The 20,000-nt window shown below is 42.4% G+C and overlaps 1 protein-coding gene across 1 annotated transcript in view; it reads left to right on the top strand.

Annotated features, from left to right (window-relative positions):
* LOC138060536 (signal recognition particle subunit SRP68-like) overlaps nt 1–14,041 on the top strand; it is a 16,641-nt gene extending 2,600 nt beyond the window's left edge. The window contains exons 2-12 of the mRNA XM_068906342.1: nt 1,360–1,471; nt 6,292–6,487; nt 7,227–7,309; nt 7,417–7,624; nt 9,505–9,744; nt 10,427–10,678; nt 11,032–11,126; nt 11,347–11,479; nt 12,048–12,123; nt 13,542–13,591; nt 13,773–14,041. Coding sequence (XP_068762443.1) covers nt 1,413–1,471; nt 6,292–6,487; nt 7,227–7,309; nt 7,417–7,624; nt 9,505–9,744; nt 10,427–10,678; nt 11,032–11,126; nt 11,347–11,479; nt 12,048–12,123; nt 13,542–13,591; nt 13,773–14,003 — 1,623 coding nt within the window. The 5' untranslated portion in view covers nt 1,360–1,412 and the 3' untranslated portion in view covers nt 14,004–14,041. The remainder of the gene's footprint in view (nt 1–1,359; nt 1,472–6,291; nt 6,488–7,226; nt 7,310–7,416; nt 7,625–9,504; nt 9,745–10,426; nt 10,679–11,031; nt 11,127–11,346; nt 11,480–12,047; nt 12,124–13,541; nt 13,592–13,772) is intronic.
* The last annotated feature ends 5,959 nt before the right edge of the window (nt 14,042–20,000 follow it).

Raw genomic sequence — 20,000 nt, 5'->3', positions numbered from 1 at the left:
TTAGTGCGCGGCCTTGGTGCAAGAGGTCCTGAGTTCGATTGCCGGATCTCACATCCTTGTTTTGACTTCTTTCCGTTCTGTGTAGCTTAAGTAGCTTTATACACTGTATACCTGTAAAACGGAGCTCTGATGGAGAGGGGGGAGTAAAATGATCGCACTGTCGACCTCAGGTTTGTCAGTTGAATTACTGTTACAAGTTATCGACGTTAAATATGGTTGCTTTACTTTACTTTACTTTTACAGTATCCTGTTTTTTAAAAACATGTTCAACAATAACTTTTTGCTCAGAGGGAAAGAATTTCATCAAATAAATTAGTCTTACGCACCGAAAATCAACAGAACGTTGTTAAAGTTGTTGAAATGAGTAGCCATCACTGTAATCACAATTTTAAGGAATGTTAATCATGCGCTTCATTGCGTTCTGTGGGAAGCAGTCTCAGCTTGGTGTCCAAAGCTGGTTTGACGACAACACCGTGATGAGAAATATGAACACACATGGAAATGAGGTTCTGGGGTTGTGCGACCAGAGGTATTTTTTTATCCTCAACCGTTGATTTGGAATCTTGAAGCTTTCTCTCCAACCTCGGAACAAAATTTCTCTGGCACCCAGGGTATCGTTTGGCTTTCCTTTTATTGTTAACTCCCAGCCTTTACAGTACTTTTTGGTGCAAATGTTAAGCCAAAAAAAATTGACCTAGCATCAGATTAGACTGAAAAGAAGAGGGATTATGAAGCGGAAAAACATGTTCAGTCCTTCCTTAGTGAGTGGAATAAACGTTTGCTTAGTGCAACTGCAAGACATGCGTGACATGCAGGAAAAAGTCCGTCAGAGCAATTTGTAGTTAATTTTTTGCAGATTATTTAAAGAAGAGTTGAGTAAGTTTTACTCAAGAGCGTATTTTGTTATCTTTGAACTGAATTAATTACCAAAGCTTTAAAAAGTAAAAGACCTCAAAACGGGATAGGGCATTACAAAATAATCAATGTGAGAATGTGTGAGCCAAAGGGCCACTGCTGGCACAACATCTGAGTGACCCCTCGATTGGTCTAAATGACTCCCAACTTGAAAAAAATTAACTGGAATGCTGCATTTCAATACCACCCAACTCAGTGCCTTCTATTTTTGTGTAACACATACCACAGGCAACCCAGTTTACGCTCATTGGGCGTCCAGATTTTACTGTACCATATGAGTACATAACTGAACTTGCCAATGATATGATGAAGGAACAATGTTTCCCTAACCCTAACCTTTTGAGATCCTCACAGTAGTGAATGCTACTTTAGCAGTAACAAAAGTACAGTTCAAATAATTACATGAATTTCATAATTATTACATGTATGTTCTCCATCACATAGACAATACTGTCAACGCAGGTTGAGAAGGTTGTACAAGACGATGCATTTCCAGCATGGCTCTAGGCATTTTTAAATCAAAGAAAGTGACTAAGGATTTACTCAAAGATGTCAGGTAACATGTCTGATCTGGCTATTTGCCTTAGTTTACATGTAGTTAACTGTAATGAAATTACATGTACATGTACAACTAAAATGATGATGAACTCCCTCATTTCCTGAAGATCTCATAAACCCAAGCAAGTCTCCATGGAGAAGCAGAGATCACAGTTACTCTACATGTAGTTGAACTATGTAACAATTATTATCGAGGTGTTAAGCCGAAGATGAAGAAAACGAAGCGGATAATGGCGGTTCAACAAGAGCACATGTTTTTATTCTTCAAAACGAGGCTAACCGACGTCATGGTTTACAATGATAGCCAATGTTTAGGAATATTGTTACATCCTCCCTTTTTTTTTTTTTTTTTGAGCGAAAATGAACTAAAGCAACGCTGCGAGTGTCTCTCAGTCCTTACAAAAGAGTAATAGAAAAAAAAAAAAAAAAACAACAACAACAACAAACAAAAAAAAACAAAAGTGATTAAGTCTTAACATAGTCCTGGAATCTAACTGGTTCTTTGATGACACGGCCCGAGCGAGTACACACAGGTGACGACTGCTTGGTGGTCCTTGCTTCCAGGTGGCTTTTCTGGCCGTTCGCAGCTCTTGTGTTTGGCAATTGAGTATCCTGACCCCGTTGGGGTCCAGGCAGTGGATCTGGTACAGGCGGCGCATCCGCTGCGGGAATGGAAGGGCTCTTCACTAGGTGCTGCCTATTGCGTCTAAAGCTGGAACCGTGTGACTGGACTTCATAGGATCTCTCATCTAGTCGCTTTGTCACGTGACCCTCATCCCAACTGTGTTTACCAAGGACAAATGGTTTCATTCTAACTGTGTCGCCAGCTTTTAAGGCCGGAAGGTCATGGGATGACCGATTGTAGTAATGCTGCTGCCTCTTTTGGTTGAGCTGGAGTTGTTCCCTTTCATGGAGGCTGGGTGGGCTTCTGGGTTCCAGGAGCGATCTTGTGGACGGTAACAAGCTTCTTGTCCTTCTCCCCAAAAGACGCTGTGCCGGGCTACTGGCAACACCTTGAGTTGGTGTGTTCCGGATATTGAGTAGAGCTAGGTACTGGTCTTCTCCTGACTTTGATGTCTTGCGTAACATTCTTTTTGCCGTCTTCACAGCCGATTCAACTTTTCCATTTGCCTGACTGTGGTGCGGTGATATGGTAGTGTGCTCAATGCCCCATGTCTTGGTAAAAGATTTGAATTCACGTGATGTAAATTGGGGGCCATTATCTGTAACCAGTTGTCTAGGAATACCATATCGTGCCAGGTGTGACTTCAATCTTTTGATCACAGTTGATGATTTGGTGTCGGTGAGTGGATCCAATTCCCAGAAGTTGGACTTGTAGCAGACGGTGACGAGGTACTCTTTGTCATTACAGGTGAAAAGGTCTGCCCCAATTTTCTCCCAAGCTCCGTCCGGGATTTCATGAGACATGAGCGTCTCTTTACAAGGTGTTAGTTCATACTCGCGGCATGTCTCACAGGTGCGAATCCAAGCTTTTAATTCCTTGTTCATGCCGGGCCAATAAACATGTTCCCTTGCACGGCGCAGGCAGGCCTCAATTCCTTGGTGTCCACTATGGACATCTTTTTTGACAGCTGTGCGCATTCCCTTTGGTATAACAAGCCGCTCGCCACGAAATATAAGGCCATCAGTGACTGCGAGCTCATCCCTAACACTGAAGTATGGGGTGACAAGTGGTGGTAGCGATTTCTCATCTGCTGGCCAACCTTCCTGTATTACGCGTTTCAGCTGTTGAAGAGAGGTGTCATCGTTGGTGTATTGGCGGATCTCGCGGATCTTCTCTTCAGGCATGAGCAGGTAGGAGAGGGCATTTATGGTCTCGAATTCTTCTTGTCCACAATCAGAGGCTTTTGGCAGGTGAGCCCTGCTGAGCGTGTCGGCCAGGTACATCTCTTTACCATTTAGGTATCGCACTTCAATGTCATATGCCAGGGCGCGCATTAGCATTCCCTGTAAGCGTTTAGGGGCTCTGTCCAAGGGTTTCTTTACGATGCTTGCAAGTGGTTTATGATCTGAGTACACAGTCACAGGGCGGCCAAACGTGTACTGGTGCCACTTTTCTAGGGAAAATACAATTGCGAGCATCTCCTTCTCTATGGTAGCATATCTCGTTTCTGCCTCACTCAAAGCGCGGCTGGCGTATGCTAGCGGCTGACCGTCTTGAAGTAGGGCGGCTCCTAGTCCCTGTCCACTAGCGTCACACTGGATCGATAGGTTTTTACTTGGATCAAAGTAGGCTAGCACAGGTGCGTTTGTCAGCAAACGCTTCATCTCTGTAAAGGCTTTCTCGTGTACAGCATCCCACATCCACTCGGAGGTAGGGAGAGCTAGGTCATAGATTGGACGCATCACATCGGCAAGGTTTGGAACAAATTTAGACAGGTAATTTACTGTTCCTCGTAGTCTTTCTACAGATGCTTTGTCTTGAGGAGGAACCATGTTTTGGACTGCTTCCACTTTAGTGGGGTCTGGCTTGAGGCCATCACTGGTTAAGACATGACCCATGAACGGAATCTCGCTGAGACCAAAGCGGCACTTCTCTTTGCTCAAGGTGATACCCTTATCAACACAGCAGGTGAGGAAGGTACGGACACGTGTATCGTGTTCCTCATCTGTTCGACCCCAGATAATCACATCATCAGCGATGCAGCGCACCCCTTCAAGGCCCTCAAGAGCATGATGCAGACGTTTTTGGAAGATTTCGCTGCTGACTTTCAAACCAAATGGGAGACGCAGCCACCGATAACGCCCAAAAGGGGTGGCAAATGTGGTTAACAAACTTGATGCATGATCGAGCTCACAGTGGAGGTACCCAGACTTGAGATCACAAACAGAGAATACTTTCGCCTTGGTAAGTTCTGGAAGTACATTTTCCAGAGTGGGAAGCTGGTAGTGTTCGCGCTTCAGTGCGTCATTTAGAGGTCGGGGATCAATGCAGATACGAATTCCAGCTTTCTTTTCAGCAACAGACATCTGACTCACCCAGTCAGTGGGTTCGTCGACAGGCACAATGATACTCGCGTCCACAAGACGCTGGAGTTCATCTTTGACAACTTGTTTTCTAGATTCAGGCAGGGTGCGTGCACAACGGATTACAGGAGTGGAACCTTCAATCAATGTCAAGTGAACCTTCTTTCCAGGTAGGGTACCAGGGGTGTCCTTAAAAGCCTCAGGAAACTGTTTGAAGTGTTGATTTTCGTGGTTGACAGCATTAACTGCTTTAAACAGGTCATAATGAACACTTATGAGATTCATCTTCTGTGCGGCGGTACCACTGAGGAGAGGTGTGAGGTGGTCTTTAACAATGACGAAGTCCACCTTGTACGTTTTCTTGGTAGCAGGGTTCTTGACTTTCACTTTACACTTGCCAAGAGCGGGCATAGAGGTTTTGTTCCACATCTGAAGATGGACCCTCTCAGGGCGGATAGCATGCTGATCCCTCAGGAAGTGTTTTGGAAGAATACAAACTGTAGCCCCACTGTCGATTTGCATTTTGACAGGTCTTTCGTTTACCTCCATTTCGCAGAAAATAAGCTGGTTTCCAGGACTTACTGAATTCACAAATTCACTTTCGAGAGCTGTTACAGTGCTGATTGTCCCAGTGCTGCTTACGGATGAGTCGGAGGAGTAACCGTCGCCCAGAGAGTTGACACCTTGGTGTTTACATTTCGTTGAAGCTTTAAAATGATTTCTTTCACCGCAGGATGCACAGGTCTTTCCCCAAGCAGGGCACATTTCTTTTTTCATTACATGAAGTTGGAGACAGAATAGACATTTCTTCTTTCCAGAATGCTTATCATCACTCTGGGGAGGCTTCTTGTGCTGGAGTTTGTTTGGGGCTGACTTCTTTGTCTTCTTCGAAATATCCTTGACCTTGTTGATTTCTTCATTCTTCAGAGCCTTCATGTGAAGAGAAGCAGCTTCCATTCCCCGACAGATTTCAATAGCTTTATTAAGAGTCAGATCGTGAGTAGAGAGGAGTTCTTCACGTGTTTTGTCATCCGAGATTCCTAAGAGCAGTGGTCCATTATTAACAAGTCTCGCATGCAGTCACAGAAACCACAGGTTTTGGCCATGTTTCGCAGAACTGAAAGATACTCATCGATTGACTCGCCAGAGGCTTGATCTCTACGGTTAAACTGAAAACGTTCAAAGAATTCCTGTGTTTGGCCAAGAAAGTGCTGATCGTATTTGGCTAGAATATCCGCCATTTTATTTCTGTCCTCACCTTCGGAGAATTTCATGCCGTTGTAAAGTCGCAAAGCTTCTATTCCAATCGTGTGCAGTAAAATAGCGCACTTGTAGTCTTCTGGCTGGCTGTTTAAGCCCGTGATAATACAGTAATTATCCCATCGTTGTTTCCAGATTTTCCAGTTATCAGCCCGATCGCCTTCGATCTCTAGAGGTTGCGGAGGAGAAACTTGTGGCCTTCGAAAAGCCGGAGCTGGAGCGAGCGTTCCAGAAGCTTGACCGCTAGAATCAGTCATTATGTTCTTTCCCACCGCTGCCACCATGTAACAATTATTATCGAGGTGTTAAGCCGAAGATGAAGAAAACGAAGCGGATAATGGCGGTTCAACAAGAGCACATGTTTTTATTCTTTAAAACGAGGCTAACCGACGTCATGGTTTACAATGATAGCCAATGTTAAGCAATATTGTTACAAACTACATGCACATGGCATTATCACCCTTTTGTAATTTAATTTGTTAAGTTTGTTTCTTCTTCTTCTTCTTCTTCTTCTTTTTCTTCTTAATATTATTGTTATTAAAATTATTATGATTATTAATAATTTAATAGGTATTTACACATTCCTCTTATGGATGCAGAGCGAGCATGGAGTCATGCCATGGAGCTCAAACTTCTGGCAAACACTGAACCACGCAAAAAGTTTCATTACATCAGACGACTGCGCAAGGCTGCAAGTCATGCTGACCAACTACAAGAGTTATGCTACGGTGATGCATGTGATGCAAGGTCTAAGTTAGAAGCTCAGGTCTGTAGATGGCTGGGTGAAAGGTTAAAAGTAGGGTGTACATGTACTTGTAAATGTAGATGTTACAGTTTCATACATTGTGAAATTATGGTAAAAGAGTTGATTTAGATATTTTTGCATTGTAAGGTAAAAAAAACAAAAAAACAAAATATATTAATATTAATTATTTTGTGCTAAGATGGGGCAGACAATTTGGTTTAGAAGGCTGCAAACACTAATCATTGTTATGAAGGACCTTTTGGTCATTTAGTTAATTTTGTGGTGGATGGGGCTTGACCAAAGCAGGCTTCTATGAAAATACATGTACAATGTATGAAGTGAATAATACTGATTAAATCGGTTTAATTTTGAAAATGAGGGTGGTTCATGGGCTGGGTACATTGTACATTAATCAGGGGTTCATATCATGTTTTCTTTACATCCCTGGGCCCAGTATCCTATTAATGTTTTGTGACACATTGTGGATGCAGATGTACAGTGACTGTACATCTATATATACCATTTTGATTCTGATTTGTGTTATGGAGAGAAATAATAATGCTTTGTGTTCCCAGGCTACAGTACATGTACATGTACGTAGTGGGTGATGAAGAGAACAAAATCAAGTTTTTGATTAAAAATATTCAATTTGATACTTGTGCTGCTGAGAAGATGATTAATTTTTCTCTTCATAGCACTAAACAATGCATCTGTGCTCATGGGTGGCATGTAAAATGTCATTTTCTTGTTGTTAACACAGGCTTATGCCTCATTCATGAAAGGTAGTGTCAGCTTTGAGTTGCAGAACTGGAAGGAAGCTCTTGAACTGTTCCGCCAAGCTAAGTATGTCTTCTAGCCTTCTAGTCTTGTAGTCATCATAACATTACTGGTATTATGTGTACATGACTGCAGAACCTTTTTGATGTTTCTGGCATCCTTTAACAATGCAGGACAATCTATGAGAAGTTAGCTGGCGCATTTTCAGAGGAGCAGCGTGGTATGTATCTTCAGCGAGTTGAAGAGATCACACCCAATATAAGCTACTGTGCTTACAATCTTAAGGAGGGATCAACAGATATCAATGATCTGATGCAACTGAGATTGAGTGCTACTGCGGTTGGAGGAACACACGATCCTGTTCTAACAGCTAAAATTGATGTAAGTTTCAGGAAGTGTATAAAAGAGTGCATAGTAAAGGTGAATTTGTTTCTCTGGGCCCGGTTGTTTGAAAGCCAATTAACTTAATCCAGGATTAGAGCAAACTTTTGTTTTATGTTTTCAACTTTTTGGTGAAAGTTTATTTTGCTTATTTTTGTTTTTCAAGATTGTCTCCTTCTAATGTAAAGTTCTGCTGAATATCAGCGTTGAACAGCATTTGGGAGTAGAGAAATGAACCTCTTGGTTAATTTTTAATCTGGGATTAGCGTTAATCGGCTTTTGAACAACCGGGCCCTGAAGTTTAGCAACCCTTGATTTTCAAGTTTATTGCATTAAAATCATCTTAACTGTATTGAAAGCATCCAAAGTTTATACATAGTATAATCGCGCATGCAGTGGAAGCGATCGCGAAAAATACATGTATTTCGATACTAAATGTCAGCAAATCTTAAAGGAAGCAGTTGGAGATAAATTAAATTAAAATCTTTGTATCGCATACACTATAGTATTGTTTAAATATTTTTAAGTTCAAGTTTGTTTGCAATTGGTATGTTCGCCGCCGCTTTCTGTTTACCGCAGATTGTTTGCCATGTGCATGGAGGTTTGACCCGTTATGAATGTGTTCCAAGAAATTTCAGAGTCTGGATTAGGGTTCTTTGTTAATAGTGTCCTGGTAATTCGGCAGTTATAAACAATGAAGTCCAGAAAACATGAGCGGTGATAAACAATCGCGCATACATTGGAAGCGATCGTGAGAAAGACATGAATAATGTAATTTGATACTGAATGTCTGGAAATATTAAAGGCGGCCGCGTGTCAAAAGTCTTTGTCTAACTGTTTCGCTTTCGAGAAGTCTCACCTCACCTCGAGATTTCTGATCGAGATCCTCGAAAAAAAATTTCGAGGGTCTCGAAACTCGATCCTCGATCCTCGAATCTCGAAACTCGAGCCTCGATTCTCGAAAACATCGAGGATAGCGGATAGAGTTTCGAGTCGAGACTGTCAACTTACATTTGCACGGTACTGTAGTAAGCTTAATAATGCAGGCATTTTGATCGGTTTTCACCAACGATCTATTGGAGGACAATAGGAGGACAATTTATTACATTATGTGAAACAAATTCTGTCCAGTAATAGATCACATCATCACAGATGTCAAAGTGTTGTAAGATAATCAGTGACACACTCCGTTATTGCCTTGCGTTTTTACTGCATTTTTATTACTGAACAGATGTATGGCTAAAGACTGTTACAGTATTAATTTAAAAGATTGTCAATCTCTACTTAAAGTGCCCCTAACCCAAAAATATTTTTTTCGCTAATCTTTGCGCCTGTTCAAAACGCATTGCGGCCTTTTTTTCCTTTTTCTAACAAATCCTGCCTTTTTTATAGGCTTCGAAACTTGTGAAAAACCAAGCATCTTCTGTTCGCAGCTGAGTCAGAAGGGGAGTGGGTCTATTCCTGATTTGACGTCACCAACATTATTGCATTAACTCTTTGTAAACATGCATGCCAAGTGTAGATTGTGACGTCAAATCAGGAATAGACCCATTCCCCTTCTGATTCGGTCGTGAACAGAAGATGCTTGGTTTTTCGCAAGTTTCGAAGCCTACAAAAAGACAGGATTTGTTAAAAAAAGGAAAAAAATGGCCGCAATGCGCTTCAAATAGCTGCAAAGATTTCTTTTAGCGAAAAGAAATATTTTGGGGTTAGGGGCACTTTAAGTTATGTCAACTCTAGTTAAGACGATGGGACTTTGTATTTAAATGTACTAATGTTGTTGGATTCCTGTAGCTGCCCACCCCTCTAAACTGCCTTAAATAAAATTTAAGCCATCGGGGATTTACAGCAGAAACAAAATAATGTTTTCCTTTACTTAGGAAGTCATTGCTCAAACACGTGACAAAGAGGCTGCTAAGATGACAGAGGTGACTTGGCGTGGCCACACCATACCAGTCAAGAATGAGAAAGCTCGCTCATTCATCTTACACTCGCAGCAAAGTACACGAGAGTTGGACAGAGCTGAGACACTTGACAGCAAGTTGAGTTTGTATGATAGTTTGCTGATGGAATGTAAAGATGCTCTGCAAGCAGTCAAGGATGAGTTAAAGGGAGACACTGTGAGTTGTTATTTTTACATCTAGGAATGTAGGTACATTGACAGGGCAGTTACTTTTCTTCATTCCAGGTTCTTTCTGTCTCCTTTACTTATTCCCACTTCTGTTGGGTTGGGACTTACTGTGTCTATAATTATTTTCCACGAATAAAATTCAAAGGCTCTGGGAGAAAACATACAGTATCTCAGTTTAACCCAACCACACGACATGATGTTGTTGGTTAATGTCTAAGTTTTGACATGGAGGCTGGGTGCCCAGGAACATGAAGGCTGGAACTGCTGATCCCAAAATCAAGTATGTAGAACACCCAAGAGCCTTCCCTACCCCTAACCTACATGTACATGTAGCCAGGAGCTCCACCCACCAAACCAATCATCACACTGAAAGAAAGAACAGTAGAGAACCTACTATGCAAATATAAGTAACACCACAAAGTGGAGGGAAAGGAGACCCTCACCCTAACTCTAACACTAGAAAGTGCAAGCTACACAAAGCATCCCATACTCTGAGCAGAGTAAAACTACATGTACGTGTAGGTCTTGCAGGAGCACATGGGAAGGTGCATGAGTAGACAACATCAGAACACCACCTACTCAGTAAATGCTCTCTAGAATACCCTGACATTACACCCAGAACAGTAGTGCAACACACGAACCTCTTATGTGTGTCATTATATTGTTCTCAGGGTTCTGGGAAGATACGCTCTCATAAGACCGAGACACAAATTGCAAATATGCAGTTTCTTCATGTGTACATCTCTTACATTCGGCTGAGTAAAACTGTGGAAAGAAACTTGCTTATGGCTGAATCCATGAAAAGGAATTTGCCACCTGTTCTCCAGACTTCTGTTGGGGAAGTTACTGTAGAATCAGGCCCTTCTAACAGAAAGATCTCCAAGCCTGAAGACCTGGTGCGAATTTATGACATAATTTTGCAGGTAATGTAAGATTAAAGTTTACAATATTTTTCAAAAAGCAGTGCTATTTCAGTCAGTCACAAAGTGTTTTGGTGGTATAGCATCACTATGAAAATCTAAGGATACTCATCACTGGGCTGAGTATTACCCAGTAAGAGAATAGCTTTCCTTTTGATATTACAGATTCTGCAAAAGCTTATGCAAGTAAATGCAATATGTCGACACAACTTTACCCAAAATGGCAAGTTGGAACATAATTCAATCATTAATTTTATTATTACATGTACATGTTGGCACATGGTGCCTGAGGTGACCCAACAGGTCAGAAACAATAATTATTCTGATGAAAATTGCCTTCCTATTTTGTATCACAGAACCTGTCTGATATGGCTGAATTGCATGGGATTGATCAAGACCTAAATTTTTCCAAGGAGATTGCAGCTAAAATGTTGCATTACAAAGCTCAAAGGTATGGTGTTGTTTGGCTCGCCGCTGACTTGCATAATAAGGACAAGTTGAAAATCTACAATACCCACAGTCCAGGGTAGAGGTCATGTTGTAACTTTCACTTATCGCCCAAAAGTGAGGAGACTCTTTTGTTCAGTGAGATACCTTCTAAATAATAGATTCCTTGATTCAGAAAAATCGTACTGTACGTTAAATTGACTCAGTGGTTTTCTTTCTTTAAGATGCCTGTTTGTGGCACATTCATATCTGCTTGCTAAGAAGTGGCGTGAGGCCTTGTCTCTTTTCACGCGTGTACTCAGTCACGCAGCTTCTGCTGTTACACATTTCCAGGAAATAAACCCACCACAAACTCAGGTACTGTATGTTACATATTACCCTAAATTTCTTGGTAATACAGTACATGTACAATACTCCCTTCTGTAAAATGGTCACTGGAAGTTCTCAGTAACCACGGAAAGATATGAGTGGTAAGGGTTACTTTGAAAATGAGTTTAGGGTTTTAGGAGTTTCAAATACCCAAAACTTGAAAGGGGATTTGGATGTGAATTTCAGCAACACCTTACTCTGTCGAACGCCAGACGATTTTACTCATCAACTGGAGGTGTCTTAATGCACCTGGAAGGGTCAGTGGGTTAATCAGTCAAAAACTACCATGTAGGGTTAGGTTTAAGGAAAAGAAAACCCAGATGTACCCCTAACCACTTCCTTTTTCTGCCAAATATGAATAATTTCTTATTATTCAGCTTCAGTTATTTCACTTCTTTTGTGAAATTATTTTAAAACTCCACAATGTGACCTTGTCAAATCCTTTGTTAAAAAAAAAAACAAAACAAAACAAAAAACCAAACCTCTGATTATTCTGCAGAAACTTTCCTTTTTGCATTTGATATTCATTTCACAATTACCACTGACTGTTTCTTAGGTAATTAATAATCTCCAGGAACTGATATCACAGACAAGAGGATTCAAGTGCTCTACGTATGCTTCATATATTTTGGGTGAGTACTGTTGTAGTGAATTCGCAACTGTCTTGGAGGGATGTCAAGATATTAAATTTTGATCATGACAGTTATGAATGTTACTTAGCAGGAATGAAAGGAACGCGTGAAAACATCAGGCTTAAACAGGACTTGGCGCCAATGAGGCGCGTAGCGCCGAGTTGGCTATAACCACTCTCATATCCAACAAGCGCGAATGGAATAATTGTTTTATTAAATTCCTTAAACTCCAAAAGTTTAGAAGTACGAAATACGAGCGAAAAAAGCGAGAAAATCCTAGCGAAATCGAAAAAAGTTGACGAAGATGCGATGTTGTGTAATACCTCGTGGTCAGACAGACGCAGGCTCATCACAAAAACATTTCTTACCTTTTCGCGTATCCCTAAGCTTCGAAAGTGATCCAAACTTTCCACAAAAACGTTTTTCTTTTGCTTTATACTGAAAGAAATTTCGCTTTCTGGCGTAAACGTTTTTAGTTTAGCAACGCTAAGCGCAATCATTTACCATATAAGGTCAAAGTAAGGTATATGAGCTGATAACCGAGATTGAGTGAACCAATCAGAGCACGAGAATTGCATTATCCGAGGTTGAGAATTTAATAATTACTGGTATTCATTTATTCCTTGCACTGCTATCACGGAGGCCATGAAATCAAGTCCCGTTCAAGCCTGAATTTTTCAGACTTTCCTTTGTTACTGCTTAATTAATTAATGTTCATGACTGGGATGATGAAAAATGTTTTACATGTTTATATCTGCATTTCAAACAATTACAACATGTACATGCACCTGTGTTTCATGTTTTGGAGGCAGTTATTAAATTAATACTGTAAGAGGAGAGGCAATCTGTATCCTCCCTCTCACCAGTTTCCCCCTATTTCCCTATTAATTATTTTACTGTCTTGTGGAAACGCACATTACCACCTGAGGATTAGAGGGTTATAGGGGGGTAAAAATTAATGAGAAATGTTCCAGAAACTGAAGGCACACGGGTGCCATTACAGGTCATACAGCCAATCATCTTACTTTTTGGGACTATTTCGTTCACGGTGTAATTATCCATTGTCCTGCGAAATCGCGCGGAATATCGCCTGATACTTAGCCGACGAGACCGTAGGGCAAGTTGGCTAAAATCAGGCGATATTCCGCAAGATTGAGCAGGATAATGGTTTTATTATTCAACATATTGATGATAAAGCACAATTTTCTACGTTTATTGGAAAAAAAGTTGGAAAAAGTACCATTTTTCTCCGCGACACATTACGTATATCGCAGGATATCTGTTGAGTACGCAGGACGAATATTGCGCGCGCTATGATCATATTTGGACATTGTCACAATGTGTTGAACAATAATATAGAATATTAATCCAGTATCCTTCTCTATCATTGCGGTAAGTAATTTTTGTTTTCTTGGCAGAGAGAGAGGTTGTTGCAGATGAACCGGCTGATATGTCTTTGAATGAAAAGGTATGATATAGCCACTTATTTCTATCACAAAATGATGAAGGTCGAATGCTCAAAATGCCAGCTCGCTTATCCCAATTTACTTATAATCAGTCAATTCTGCTGAATTCTTTTTGGACCAGACTGAAATCTTACAAACATCAGGTCACTGATCACATACATTGTATTTTTGTGTGCATTTTAGCCTCTAAGTGCCCGTTTGGATCATTATGTAGTAGACGTGTCCCTAACAAGCAAGAAACCGCATGTGACTGCATTTCCACCTGATTTTGAACCAGTTCCCTGCAAGCCTCTCTTCTTTGATTTAGCACTGAATCAAGTTCAGTTTCCATCTCTGGCTCACAGATCGGAGGAAAGGAAAGCAGCTGGTTTGGCTGGTTACTTCAAAGGATGGTTGTGGGGGTCTGGCAGCTAAAAACACTAACGAAAACTCAATAAAACGTTATACTTGTTTCCCGTTGTACATTGTACGTGTAAATTTATTGGTCTTAACTACAATGTGTTCATTGTAACATTCAAGGGAGGGGGAGATGCCAGTGTGAAAACGAGAGTGTAGGGTTGACCGCAGTTTGCTTTTTTGCTTGCTTGATCAGTTCAGCGCGAGAAGCGTAGGGTCATGTAGTGGCTCTCATAAGCTAAAATCTGATTGGCTTGCAAAAACTGAAGGGCAGTGCTACTCCCATGAAAGGTGTGTGGGCGTGCGTGCTAGGGGGAAGGGCGGGTTCTGTACTAACCGTAAACCCATTCTTTTTCTTCTTGTCCCAGTTAGAATGATGTTACTTTCTAAACGAGTTAGAATCATGACCTGTGCCATTGGATTAGGGATTATCTTTTAGTCGTGTCAGGCGCCAATATGGCCGCCACGTTTGTGAGGGAGGAAGTCAACTAGGGAACGAGTCAGGAAAGTGGTAGCCGCCCTTACCTCTTTAATGTTTTTCTTAATGATTTAAATATATGTAATAATGACGCTCCTGTTCTTTTTAAATATGTAGACGACTCCACCATCATAGCTTCTGTAAGCAGTAATTCTGATCCGTCTGTCCGTTCAGGAGAACTATTTTTAAATTGGTCTAGAGAGAATAATATGATTTGTAACCCTAGGAAATGCAAGGAACTCGTTGTTAGGAAGAAAAACAATAACACGCAATATAAGCAAGTTTGCAATATCCCACAGTCTAACAGTTTGTCTTTATTAGGTGTTACCCTTCAAAGTAACCGAAAGTTCAGTGAACATGTAAGAGAAATTAGTGAAAGGAAACAGATGTTTGCATGTTTTAAGGTCCCTTAGAAAGGAGCAATACTCTCAAGTAGAGATAGATCATTTATTTAAGTCTTTAGTTCTTCCGAATTTTACATATTGCCTATCAGTGTATGGAGCGTCACAACCAGATTAGAATATTAAACAACACTTTTTAGATCGTTGCCACAAGAGCCGCTTTGCTTCTTTTCCCGTTTCCATTAAGGATCTTTAATATAGACAGGACTGTAAGATTTTAAAGGCTATTGCCTCTGTAGATAACCATCCACTGGGCTCAAATTTACCACCAAAAAAGGAGAATAAATATAATCTGCGAACAAAACAGTGTGCCCTCCCCACGATTAATACTGTAACGCCACAATTCCATAATAAAACATTTTGATCTTTCTTTTTTAATCAACACAACACTCAGCACATGCTTATTGCACCATCGACACGTGACTACGTTCCTAAGGGAGGTACCTATGTGGATCGCCTACGCTACACTACTCCCCCCTTTATGAGCACTGTCCCAGTGCTGGTCCACTGTGCAAATCACTTCTGAGTAAACTTAAAACAACTTCAAATTGACACAACTGAGTGAGTCTCTAACGACTTTTAATTAATTAACATGACAATGTCCACAGTTCTCTGGAAACACGCGACAGTTAAATGTTTAAACTTGTTTAGTTGCCTCGCCTGTTCGGCAATGTCCGTCAGTCCCCAAGCATTACTGGCCAATCAGATTAACCATCCACCCAAGTTCCGTTCCAACTTGGTGGCTTTCAAGTTAAGCTATGATCTTCGCAGTTATGAGCGCAATTTTTGCAATTGCGTAGAGAGGCCTGAAAAATTCAGGACTTCAACGGGGTTTGAACCCGTGACCTCGGAATCGCGAGGTCACGGGTTCAAACCCCGTTGAAGTCCTGAATTTTTCAGGCATCTCTACGCAATTGCAAAAATTGCGCTCATAACTGCGAAGATCATAGCTTAACTTGATTTCATATCCGCAGTTCATATATGATTCATTTCATATACCATTTCATCATTGGTGGCTTTCGTTGCCTGGATGGTCTCCCACGAACACTGGAAACTGCTTCAGGTAGGACTTGTACAGGCAAACCCACCGTTTGACGGCTGACATCCTCTGGGTAACTGTCATCCGCAGTAGAAGTTGGCAAATCCACGTGAGGTTCAGGTTCCCTCACTTCATCAGGCTGGTCACTGTTATCTGTCCCAATGCAATCAGCTTTCTGAGATCCAGGAGTAACATCATCCTCTTCTCCCCCCCCCCCCCGTTGATTCTGTTTCGACAAGTTCAACTTCCTCTATCTCGTTAACCGGAGCTGACTGTCCGTCTTCAACAAACACTGGAGAATCTACATCTGATGCCTCTCTTTCCTCCTCTCTCGGATTTGATAACTGCGTCTGCCCTCTTGGAATCCATATCTCCAGTGGGGGTCCCAGGTAAGGCTTTAATCGGTCTGAATGAACAACCTTCGGCTTGGCCTTCCTGCTCTTCTGGATTCGGTACACTACATCAGACAACACTGATATTACCAAATAAGGCCCCTCCCAAGGGCAGTCAAGTTTGGAATTTCTCCCTTTCTTTCTCCGAACATTGTGCAGCCAAACAGAATCACCAATAACAAATGGTCTGCCAGCAAGGCGTTTGTCATAGCTCCGTTTCTGGCAAATGGCTGCCTTGCTCAAATGTCGTCTAGCCAAATCATGAGCAGTGGCCAATCTCTTTTGAACAGCTTGGGCGTGGGCCGTCTTGAGGGGTGGTGCATCGGGAGGTGCCTTGGTTATCGCATCCAAAGGAACTTCCAGTTCTCTACCCAGCATTAAGAGATTAGGCAAAACCCCTGTTGACTCATGAACAGCACCTCGGTAGGCCATCATGCAAGCTGGTAGCTGAAGATCGCAGTCCTTCTGATCTTCCTTAATCTTTCCACGCAACATTTCAACGAGGGTCCTATTGAAGCGCTCCACCTGTCCATCAGATTGGGGGTGCATTGGGGTAGTGCGAGTTTTCTCGATGTCTAAAAGCTTGCAAATTTCAGCAAAGACCCTTGATTCAAAGTTAGTTCCTTGGTCGCTATGGAGTTCATGGGGTACGCCAAAGCGACAAATGAACTCGCTCACCAACTTCTCAGCAACAGTACTGGCCTCCTGGTTTGGTATAGGGTTGCTCTCAGTCCATTTGGTGAAGTAATCACTAACCACCAGTACAAACTTGTTCTTTCGTTGAGTTTCTGGCAGTGGACCAAGAATGTCAATCACAATGCGTTCCATGGGAGCTCCTACCACATACTGTTGTAAAGGAGCGCGATGCTTCCTTCCCCATGTTTTCTTTGATCTGCAAACATGGCAACTGGCGACCAATCCATGAACTACTGATGTAAGGCCTGGCCAATAATAACGAGACTGAAGGGCGTTTATGGTCTTTCGCACACCACAATGACGCGCAGTCGTGTGGCTATGATGAGCTTCAAAGGCAGTCTGTCGGAGAATGACGGGAAGAACAGTCTGGTTGTTCGTCTGATCTCCGATGTCATTTTCCCATTTGTTACAAAGTACACGGTTTCTGAAGAGTAGCCGGTCCCATTGTGACCACAAGGCCTTAACAGCACGGCTCTGAGGCGACACCTCCTCCCACAATGGCTTCCTTCCATCCAATGATGACTTTAAGATCAGGATCTGCTTCCTGCTGCTCCCTCAAGAAGTGGGAAGTCCATGTTGGTTCCAACCTGACCGTGGCATAACGCTCACCAACAGGACGTTTACATTCCGCTGGTTGCCCACTGTCCTGGTTAGGGACATGCATCGCTGTTTGGACACCAACATGAACAAAAGACACTTGTTTCTGAGATTTTCAACCCTTACACCACCCACAACAGTCATCGCAAGGTCGACGAGAAAGTGCATCAGCATTCTGGTGTCGTTGTCCCGGTCGATACTGGATCTCAAAGTCAAACGTACTTAAGAATTCAATCCAACGTGCCAGTTGTCCTTCTGGGTCCTTAGCTTTAATGACAGAGCACAAGGGGGAATGATCAGTTCGAATGCAGAATCGTGTACCTTGTAGGTAATGCTGATGTTGCTTGACAAACTTTACAATTGCCCAAAGCTCACGCCGAGTCACACAATAGTTCCTTTCAGACTTGGACAATGTTCGACTTGCAAATGCAATAGGTCTTTCCATCCCGTCTTGAAGCTGTGATAACACTGCACCAATTCCATGGTCTGATGCGTCGGTGTCTAGCACAAACTTACCCTCTCTGGTTGGGTAGGCCAGGACTCCAGAGGACGTAAGCGCACTCTTGAGGCTGTCGAAAGCCAGCTGACATTCCCCTGTCCAAACAAATTCTTTCTTTGCTTCTGTTAGCTTGTACAGCGGTTGAGCTATGGTTGAGAAATCAGGGACAAACCGACGGTAATAAGAAGCAAGTCCGAGGAAGCTTTTGACCTCTGTACTGTTTTCCGGAATGGGCCATGTGTGAACTTGTTCGATTTTTCCAGGGTCTGGGCCGATGCCCTCTTCTGTGACCACATGTCCGAGATATGAAACTCGTTTATGGAAGAGAAAACACTTCTTCGGCTTAAGCTTTAGTCTACCCGGGTAAGTCGCTCAAACACTTGTTTCAGCCGTTCTAACTCCTCGAATGTACGCCCCATGAAAATCACATCATCAAGGTAAATCAGACAGATTTTCCAATGTAGACCCTTCAAGACAAGTTCCATCAATCTAACAAATGTACTTGGCGCGTTACAAAGCCCGAATGGCATCACGTTCCATTCATACAAGCCGCTAGGGGTAACAAATGCTGCCTTTTCTTGGGTGTTCGTGTCCATTGCCACTTGCCAGTAACCGGAGGCAAGATCCAACGTGGAAAACCATCTCGAGCTGCTTAAAGCAGCAAGTGAATCATCAACTCGCGGTATGGGAAAGGCATCCTTTACTGTCGCTGCATTTAACCGGCGGTAGTCCATACACAACCTCTGGCTACCGTCCTTCTTAGTCACCAGCACAACTGGGAAGGACCTAGGGCTTGATGATTCTTTCACCTTCCCTTCCTGCAAGAGATCAGTTACTTGCCGTTCAATTTCCTCATGTTTCCATGGAGAGGTGCGCCGGGGCTGTTGTCGGATTGGGGGCACAGTGCCTCTTTCAATTCTGTGCTCGACAATATGTGTAGTGCCCAAGTCCCCGTTGGAAAAGGAAAACACATGTTGGTAATTGTACAGTAACTCGTGCAGTCTCTCAGTTTCACTGACAGTCAACTGCTCCGTGCTTCTTCCCAGGAGCTCCTGTCGGGGTTCTGGTAGAGTTCCTTCCGCTTGTTCGTGTCATACATGCTCAGTTCCTGCTCTGGCTTGGCCCATAACACTCTCGTTATTCTCCTAAAGCTCCAGGAAAGTGACATCAATAACTGGCTTAGCCAGGGCAATCACAGTCTCAGCAGCTAAGTGGTAAGCTTCGTTGGAAACATTGAAAACACGTAAAGAGACCTCCCTGTCCTCTTTAACATCCACCAGAGTCCTTGCAACATGGAGGCCCTTTTGTTGCGAATGTGAAGTGAGGCAAGGCTCCAACAATTGCACGCCTAATGGAGATGCCTTTGGATTTAAGTTACTAGAACGCTTGTGAACGGTGACTGGAACAATCATCTCAGTGTTAGGTTCAATAATTGTGGACCGTCGTACGATACATCTTGAACTAAGGGGCTGGTTCTTGAAATCAGAGCACTCAAACACTCCTCCATTAATTGACACTTGGCTTTTTACAATGTCGATATGCGAGTCAACTTGTGACAGTAAGTCCATACCCATAATGCCCTCATCATCAACCTCAGCCACAATCACATGCATATGAAACTCTTTAGTACGCGGGTGCACCACAACATGTCCTAGACCATGTGTTTTTGCTTGCTGACCATCAGCAAGAGCAATCGCATTATTAGTTGAACTCAAACTGAACTTGGCACTAGCAGGTAGAGAATTATAAATCTTGAACGATAAAATTGAACGAGCAGCACCAGTGTCTATCAACCACATAGTACGAGTTCCACCAATAAAACCTGGCAAATAAAGGCCTTGCACTTTATTACCAACTTGTGACCTACAGTCTGTGACAAACTTCGTTCGAACAGTCCACGACTATACAGATCT

The sequence above is a fragment of the Montipora capricornis genome, chromosome 8 (assembly GCF_036669925.1).
Source record: "Montipora capricornis isolate CH-2021 chromosome 8, ASM3666992v2, whole genome shotgun sequence".
Classification (NCBI taxonomy): Eukaryota; Metazoa; Cnidaria; class Anthozoa; order Scleractinia; family Acroporidae; genus Montipora; species Montipora capricornis.
This window is presented reverse-complemented; position numbering and strand designations above follow the sequence as displayed.